We start from the raw sequence: 8,763 nt of genomic DNA, 5'->3' as shown, positions 1-8,763 counted from the left end.
CTTAGCAACCTCAGACGCAACCTGCCGCTGCGCTCTTGGAAGATGGCTCAAAAAAGGCACAAAAGTAATGTCCAGCGCCTGACCTCACGTTTTCCAGGCGGTTAAAGACGCGTAATGTGTATGATTTTAAGGCATCTAACCAAGTTAGCATAGCTTATCAGGAAGGGGGCTAAATTTTGGCAAAGGAACAACTGGCATGGCCCTTGAACTCTCACCTCAAGGTATCTGAATGAAAATGGGTTTTGTGGGTAGCCATGAATCTCCCCTACACTAGAGAAGGCTTGTTTCCAGTAAATATTTTGTTCCTTACTATAAATGTACTCCTTCAAAGGAAAGCTGTATATTTGTCTTTTTTAAGAAAAGGACACCCAGCTTATTTGAACAATGAATCACCTAAGACATGTACTGATACATAACACATAAAGACAGGATTGTTGTGGGACTCAAAATGTTAACTGTGCCGGTGTTAGTCTATGCACAACAAATAATCAATATTATTACATGGAAAATAAGGAACAAAAATGTATCAGTATGTGATTCCTGAACTCTCATATTGACATAGTTTTAACTTCCCTATGTACTACAACAGCATAATCAAATTCGTGACATTCAGTTATGGTTGCCATCCCAAGATCTTTAGAAGCCCCATCTGGCCAGCCATATCTGGGGGCACTACTGCCAGTCAACAAGCTATTTTTATCCTAATGAATAAACACTGACCCTGGTATTCAAGAGGCAGTGAGTGTGTGTGTGTACACAGTTTGTGCGCCACAGCAGCAATCCCCAGCACTGAGTGAGAAAAAAGCAACTCCCAAGGGTGCTATCAAAAATGCACAAAGAAAGGAAACAGCACAAAACAAGACAATAATCAAGCAATCACGATTTGCAAAGCCATAACAATATGATGGCTCGAAGATAGCAGTATCATGGTCTGAGCTACCTCTGGACACGTACAAGGTAATATACTGATTGTTTTGTATTCGATCCAACATTGAATCACAAAAGTTAGTGCAGAGTTGTGTTCAGCTGCTTCCATATTTGTTGATTCTTAAGAAGTATTGTGGCACAGAAGAAAAGAGGCTGCAGACAGAGCTGAAAGATCAAGAGGTTCACCGTTCACTCAACAACAGAAACACACCCAGGCTTTCATGCAGAGAACTGTGACTGCGGATGTTGACGGTAACAGTGGGAAGCTCTTTGGGAAATCTGCTTTGATCACTTCTTCAAAAAAAAATCTGAAAATAAAAAGAATAGAAAACGACGTGGCAAACTGGCAGTGAAGTTTAGATTTTAGCTCACACTTCTCTGTCGGAATTGTTTCCACCCCAGGGAGCGAAGGGAATCATGTTCACATTTAGTTTGTGGGCAGAAAGCCGTTGACTTGTCTATTTCTGAGTTACAGGGGAAGGGTGGATGTCGATATCTGACAATATCAAGGTCTAAATTAATATTTTAAGTCTAATGAACACGTGGACTGTAGAAGCTTAGAGGCAGAATAAGACTGAGAGTCTTCAGCCAAGGCAAAGCTGTACTTTGCCAGATGAATCATCCATACATTTGTTGAGACATTTTACTAAAACCACCAATGTCTGGGGATCACCAAAGATAAAGGATAAAGTCTCTGTGCATCATGAGTGTTTACAAAATTAATTGCCAATCTGTTCAATAGATAAATATACTGAGATATGTCACAGGATAAGTGAAAACAAGACCAGGGATACTTAACTTAACTAACCCTGTGCCCGGGGTCCACTTTTGCAAAATGACATCAAGCCAGAGGCCAGTTTCTAGGATTTGAGCACATTCTGGGCTTAGCTTCTGTCGGGCATTCAAGAGGATCCTTCGCTGATTTTTTTTAATGCACTCTGGCCCATTTTTTGCATTCATAGTACAAAAAGAAATTACCAGTGTGAATCAATTTATTTTCATTGTGAATTAGAAAAATGAAAATTGGTTCACCTGGCTCCCTATAAGATGAAAAGTCAGAGGGTCATCAGAGTTATTAAGATTCATCCTCTGGGGACCATGACTAGATTGGAGTAGGGGCACACTAACACCCAGGCATAATTTGGCCAATTAAGGTGAAAGCACCTGAACTGTTAAGGGGCTCATGAAGCACAGGTGTGTCAGCTTCATTCCTGCTCCCATCCATATGCTTCTTTGTTATGACAAACAAACTTATATTGTATTCTAAATAGGATTATTTGATTGTTAATGGTCCAGTGTGTAGGATTTAGGGGGATATATTAGCAGAAATGGACTCTAACATTCATGACTATGTTTTCATTATTGTATAATCACCTTAAATAAAGAATCATTGTGTTTTTGTTACCTACAAATGAGCTACATACGAAGTAAGTCCTCTTCCACAGAGTTTGTTGGTCCTTCATTAGCCCACAGCAGAAAAAACAAACAATGGCTCTATATGGGGCCATTCATGCTTTCACGTTGGCTACCATAGTTCTCCTACACGCTTGGCACACAGGCGAAGTTTCAGTTGGTTGCAATGTTGCAACTCACTGCTAGATGCCACTAAATCCCACAAACTAGAGGTATTTATTACAGGTTTTTATTGCAGAATGGTGGGTCTGCCAAGAAATTGTTGTTTCCTTTGTAAAGGGTCATAACAGTCCTGGAGTACTGGCAGTGACAAAGTATTCCTTTTTAAAGGTCCAGTTTGTGTGATTTAGTGGCATCTAAAACTGAAACTTCGCCCATGTGCCAAGCATGTGGGGGAACTGTGATGGCCTATTTGAAACACAAAAATGTCAGAGGAAACACTGGCCCTATCAAGAGCCGGTGTTTGATTTGTTCATTCTGGGCTACTGTAGAATAACATGGAGGACTCCGTGGAAGAGGCTCATTCTAAGGTTATGAAAACACAATGATTCCTTTTTTCAGGTGATTATAAACTACTGAAAACATAGCTAAGAATATTATATACCAATTCTACCAATAAATGCCCCTAAATCCACACTGGACCTTAATATCAAGCTGTGTTAACCTGTGGTTAGAATGAGATTAATATGTGTAGTTGGTGTGTTTTTTTGTTGGGGAAAAAAGGGTTTATCTTGTGTATGTGGTGTTTGGTTATCCACTGCCAGTATACTTCCAGTGCATCAGCCTTCTGATTGGTGCACCACACTCCTGCAGCAAGATGCCTCCACTTTAAACTTCCTTTATAGAATTAATAGCAGTGACCCTGAGCGTAATAAACCAGCCTGTTATGGCACCAACTGCTGGCTTTGTTGAGTTGTAGTTATGTCAAAGCTTGGCAGGGGTCACAATATGTTTCAAATTTATTGGCAATACATCCAAAAGCTGTTGAGATCTTGCAGTCTGGACCAGAGTGAAGGACCGACTGACAACATTTCAATCTCAACAGTGGCCAGATACAGTACTGTATATAGTATATTCATGGGCAAAATATGAATGAATGGGCTCCTGGACACAGATATGCAGAAGGGCCCATCACCTCTCCAACACAGGAGTGAGACACACAGACTTTGTGGTGGTTTCGCGTCTCTTTGTAGTCGTTTTGCATCTTTTGGTGCTTTTGTGTCTCTTGGTGTTTGTTTTGTGTCTCTTTGGGGCAATTTTGTGTCTTTTTTGTAGTTTACTAAAAGCCTGTTTTGTACAAATTGTTGTACTAAAATTTCAATAAACTCTACTGACAGCAAGTATGGACAACAGCAACCAGCCTTCACATGAAGAATCTCTAGCTCGCTCCATCCTCGTCAGAGCTTTCGGGCTTTTCACCGGGGACATGCATCTCTGTGCAGACTGGGTTAAAAGTAGGTGATGAGCGGTCATGTCAGCTACACTTTGAGTGAATGTGCTTAAGAATTTAATATAGGTTCAGTTTAAGCCTTTTGTAATGTACTTCAGGTGATGACAAATGACATCACTATCAATCTCTGACAGGACAGGTTTTGGCAATCCAGCTAGTGGACTGGATTTCCCGAGGGGTGTCCCAGGTCATGTTCGTCAACAACCCTGTCAGTGGGCTCCTCATCACGGCCGGCCTCTTCCTGCAGGACCCTTGGTGGGCTCTGAACGGCCTGCTGGGTACCTTTGTGTCCACAGTGTCTGCGCTCTTGCTGGGACAAAACAGGTCAGATTACATCTCCATATGTTTGTTACACTTCATCGTTAAAAAAAACAAACATTTTCATCCTGACATTAAGTCGTTATCGCTGTCTCTTCCACTTAAACTCCCCGGGGCTACACTTTCTTTAGTTTTCACACTGTGCTATTTTCACAGTGTGTTTCTCATTTTAATGTGTTTTACACATCTGTCACATTCTCCGCAGGAAAGCCGTATCAGCGGGTTTATATGGCTACAATGGAACCCTGGTTGGCATATTGATGGCTGTTTTCTCCACCAAAGGAAGCTGGTACTGGTGGCTGTTATTGCCAAATGTGTTCATGTCCATGTTGTGGTAAGTGTTCTCCTAAACTTGATTCGATTTGTTTGATTGCACACACTTTTCAACTCAATAGCAGACTCTCATTTCTAGCCAGCAAACATCCAACTCTGTGAGTAGGTGGAAAACACTGTCTGATTTTTGTATTTTAAAACAAGAACCCTGAAAATCCAGACATTTTGGCCACGTTCATTTATCACAATTCTGCACCGAGTGTCCTGCCAAGAGAGTCTTGTGGAGAGGAACTGACATATGTAATTAAAAGTAGTCCTTGAAATTTACAAATTTTTTGATGAAATCTGTTTCAGTGAGGCCGTTCAAATCACCATCCCACCACTGCTGGTTCAGACTTCACACACACACCTCAGGAGAGAAGTAGAAGCCATTGTTCCACAAAAAGCTATAATTAAAAAATGTCTCTCTTTTTCTTGGTCCTCGTTATCATCTGCTAACAAATTTGCTAGTTTCCACTGCATATCATCCATCCATTTTGTAATTGCTTATCCTCTTGAGGGTCGCGGGGGGGCTGGAGCCTATCCCAGCTGTACATTGGGCGAGAGGTGGGGTACACCCTGGACAGGTCGCCAGACTTTCGCAGGGCTGACACATAGAGACAGACAACCATTAACACTCACACCTATGGACAAGTTAGAATCACCAATTAACTTGCATGTCTTTGGACTGTGGGAGGAAGCCGGAGTACCCGGAGAAAACCCGCTTCATATCATTTAATAAATAAATGCTGATACAAGCAGAGTACTTTATTGGCATCTCAGCATGCTGAACTGCCAAATACACCAATTTTACCACAGACTGTACGGGTCATAGCTGCTGTTGTGGGAGTATGAACTCCATACCAAGGACAGTTGTGAGACTAAGCTTGTTACAGGGCTAAATGTTAGCATCACATGGTTAACGTTACCTAATGGTTATTGGACCCATCCACTGTCCCTCCCACCCGCCCTATAGGGTCTTTTCAGCTTCTTACATTACGTTGTTACTGGCAGTGTTTTAAACTGATGTCATCCACTGGCATTATAAACTTAAAAACATGATTCTTTGTGTCGGTGCTGGGCGCCATTTGACGCATTGGGAGTGGGCTGGTTGAAACAGTAATTCACAGAGTTAAATTAGGCTGTACAAACGTTCAACTTTGTACATACAGTTCCATCCTTAAGGAAAACATAAATAACATAGGCGAGGGTACCATAATGTCAGTATGTTCTAGTTTGCCTTTCCGTCCAATCAGGTAACCATTTCCTCTGTTCACAGCCCGGTGGTCTCCAGTGCTTTGTCCTCAGTTTCCAGCAAATGGGACCTCCCTATATTCACCCTGCCCTTTAACATTTTGGTGTGTCTACATGTTGCAGCTACAGGAGCCAATCACCCTTACTTCCCAGAGGTACAGTATAGCCCTGCTATACAAACAATGACGCACATACACAATGATTAGCTACATATGATAATGTAATCTTTTCTTGTGCAATTTCAGGTGGATTTTCAGTCAAATCACCATCTGCGCCGTCCTAATAACACCATGGACAGCCTCAATATATCTCAAGTATAACAGTAATATTATTGGTCCAGTAGCTCTTTAAAAATCAACCGTCTTAATGATAAGAGTGGCTTTACTGCATACATTATTGTTTTTTATAAAAGTAAGTAAATGGAGGCTTTCCATTTGCAGCTCTTCCTGTCAGTGCCAGTTGGTGTGGGCCAGGTGTATGGCTGCGACAGTCCTTGGACAGGAGGTCTCATCCTTCTGGCCCTGCTGCTTTCCTCACCAACTATCTGTTTTCATGCCATGTGGGGCTCTGCTGCTGGCATGCTGTCTGGTAAAGAGATTCTCCCATCTGCATAAAAATATGCATAATGTCTGCTGAGAGGCTACAGCGGGAGCTCTGGCTTTTTCAAAGGGCACCATGGCATTATGGTGAATGAACCATGGCATGTTTTCTCAAATAATGCTGTACAGCCTGTGTATGTTGTTGACGCAGTTTTCAGATCTGACATTTGTGCAATTGTTTGCTGTTTAATATTGAATTTCATGGTGAATACTGAGCTTGTCTCTATTGTGTGGTACAGGATTTGCTCTTGCAGCGCCTCACAAGGACATTTACTCTGGGCTGTGGGGATACAACAGCGCCCTATCCTGCATTGCCACTGGGGGAGTCTTCTATGTCCTAACATGGCAAACCCATCTAATGGCTGTAATATGTGGTAAGATCAGCAAAGAGCATGATCACTATCCTCCTTCAGGTAGCCACACAGAAAATGATTTTCATTACTGTGTTTTCTTCTAGCACTTTTCTGCGCATACATGACGGCAGCGATCTCAAAACTGATGTCCGTGGTAAGTTCCTCCCAAATCACATTCTATAACCATAATCTGGACACCCAAATGTCTTTCACAACATGTGTCATGCTCCCCTCTCCTATGACATCCCCTTTCAGCTCGCATTACCAGCCTGCACATGGCCTTTCTGCCTGTCGACTCTCATCTTCCTCCTCATTTCCTCTGAGATCCCAGCCATCTGCAGACTGCCTCTGTCTGTGGTCTCCTACCCCGAGGAAAACCGACACTACCAGAGACAATTAAAGGCCTCAGAGAAAGCTCGGCGCAGTCAGCAGAGCTGCAGCCAAGAAGAGGCCACGCTGAAAGGGAATGGACAGCCAAATGTCCAGTTGGTCGTGGACAAGGACTGCAGTGAATCTGTGTGATTAGAGGCGATGCTCTACAAGTTATGATAATTAAATTGTAGGAAATGGAAAAGGAATGGTGGTAATGTACAGTTTTGGCATTTCTTCCTTACATAACAATATGTGTTATATAAAATGGCTGGCATTGGGGTGAGTAATATCATCTAGATGGCAAATATTTTCTCATGCAGCGCTCTACACAGCAGAGGGCAGCACTTTCCAAGGAAAGACAGACCCACTGTTGTTGCATGTACTAACACTGTGGAAAATATTGAGCAGATTTGACTGCACGAATGTGATTATGTATAACATCTATATCAACTAAATGTAGCCTTGTGGTGTTATTCTTTTTAACAGTCATTACAAAGCAAAGAGTGACAGACTCTCCTCCCTTCTCAGCAGCACAGTTTCAATGGATGCTTTGAGTCGATTTAAAATGCAGCAGAGCATTTCATCAGTGCAGACAGTGAGCTGTAGGGGAGATTTCATAAAGTGCTCCCCCAGCAAAAACACCCTTTTCTCTGCCAGCCACTATCCATCACTCCTTTCTGTACTCCAATCTGTCCCCTTATCATTTCTCTTTACCTCTATGTTGGTTTCTTTCCTCTCCTTTGTGCTTATCTGCTTCCTCCCCGCTGTCCTTAAATGCACTCTGCTATTGTGTTTCCTCATAAGTTCTTTTGAGGACAACCCTTCTTCCTTTTTCCTCCAGCAACAAGATTTTGATCCCTTCAAAAAGCAGCTGCCGAGTTGTCAGCTAATAAAAGGTACACCGAGCTCTGTCTGGGTCTGCATTTATATTTACATTTATGAGTAAATCTTTTTGTGTATTTATTTCTGTCTGTGTCTGTATCTGCTGTACCGAGGCACATGGCTCTAGTCTAGCCAGTGCTACACATAACAGTCACACTCCCAGACATGTGTGGGAGCGACAGTACATCGGGGGAGAAGGTGCGAGACGAGGGAGAGGGGAACAAGTCGAAAATGAGAACATCTCATTTTCTTGACTGGTGATAAAACATGAGCTGTTATTACAGTTTTTTTTTTTTCTTGAATGTCTTATGTGCTTATTTTTTTCCTCTCTGCCCTGTTGGACCCCAACATCTTGTCAAATAAACCATTTCTACTTAATATTCTGAGGGTATTACAGAAGGAAACTTTCCTCAATGCTGCCTGTATGTTCCTTCTTATCAACCTTTGTATAAGAGTGACCTTAGTAAGTGGATTTTCAGTGGCCTTTTACATAACGTTGATTCATCCGGCGACCTTTGAAGGACAGAACAAGTGTTGCCCTGTGTCACTTTCTCTGTGCCAGTGCTGTGTGCTCACAGCAGCGTGATTCACCTTGCAGAGTCCCCTACAGGCGGCACCCACTGCTCCCACACAACAGAACAAAGGAGAGACAAACGGGGCTGAACCTGAGAATGTTCACACATACACCTGCATATATAGTATGCCAGTGCCTGTGTCTCTGTACTGGCTGTTTGTCTACTCCTGTGTCTATCTTTTAAGAAAAGTAGGCCAAGTATTTCATAAGCGTAATTAAAACTGGGTTAGTACCAACAGAATGACAATAATGACAGCATAATTGGCACAAGAGCCGGGGAAGTGGACCAAATGTCTACATACTAATGGT

At 42.4% G+C, this 8,763-nt stretch overlaps 1 protein-coding gene across 3 annotated transcripts; it reads left to right on the top strand.

The window, feature by feature from the left end:
- The first annotated feature begins 759 nt into the window (after window positions 1–759).
- On the top strand, window positions 760–8,479 carry LOC125905917 (urea transporter 1-like). Of its 3 annotated transcripts, XM_049604231.1 has the most exons (11): window positions 760–957; window positions 1,054–1,179; window positions 3,678–3,794; window positions 3,925–4,114; window positions 4,314–4,442; window positions 5,700–5,829; window positions 5,920–5,988; window positions 6,115–6,262; window positions 6,513–6,647; window positions 6,731–6,780; window positions 6,882–8,479. In XM_049604231.1, exons 2-11 carry the CDS (start codon window positions 1,149–1,151, stop codon window positions 7,146–7,148), a joined length of 1,266 nt encoding a protein of 421 aa, XP_049460188.1. In that variant the 5' UTR covers window positions 760–957; window positions 1,054–1,148; the 3' UTR covers window positions 7,149–8,479. The 3 variants fall into 3 exon arrangements, with proteins under 3 accessions (XP_049460188.1, XP_049460190.1, XP_049460189.1); XM_049604233.1 differs by lacking the exon at window positions 1,054–1,179 and having other exon boundaries at window positions 3,682–3,794; XM_049604232.1 differs by lacking the exon at window positions 1,054–1,179.
- Window positions 8,480–8,763: the final 284 nt, after the last annotated feature.

This window comes from Epinephelus fuscoguttatus, linkage group LG18 (assembly GCF_011397635.1).
Source record: "Epinephelus fuscoguttatus linkage group LG18, E.fuscoguttatus.final_Chr_v1".
Lineage (NCBI taxonomy): Eukaryota > Metazoa > Chordata > Actinopteri > Perciformes > Serranidae > Epinephelus > Epinephelus fuscoguttatus.
This window is presented reverse-complemented; position numbering and strand designations above follow the sequence as displayed.

Excerpts from the sequence above, each read along its gene's own strand:
- LOC125905917 (XM_049604231.1), top strand. The coding sequence starts at position 1,149 with ATGCAGAGAACTGTGACTGCGGATGTTGACG. Across the intron at positions 3,795-3,924 it reads CTGTGCAGACTGGGTTAAAA|GACAGGTTTTGGCAATCCAG; the intron begins GTAGGTGATGAG and ends AATCTCTGACAG. Across the intron at positions 5,830-5,919 it reads ATCACCCTTACTTCCCAGAG|GTGGATTTTCAGTCAAATCA; the intron begins GTACAGTATAGC and ends GTGCAATTTCAG.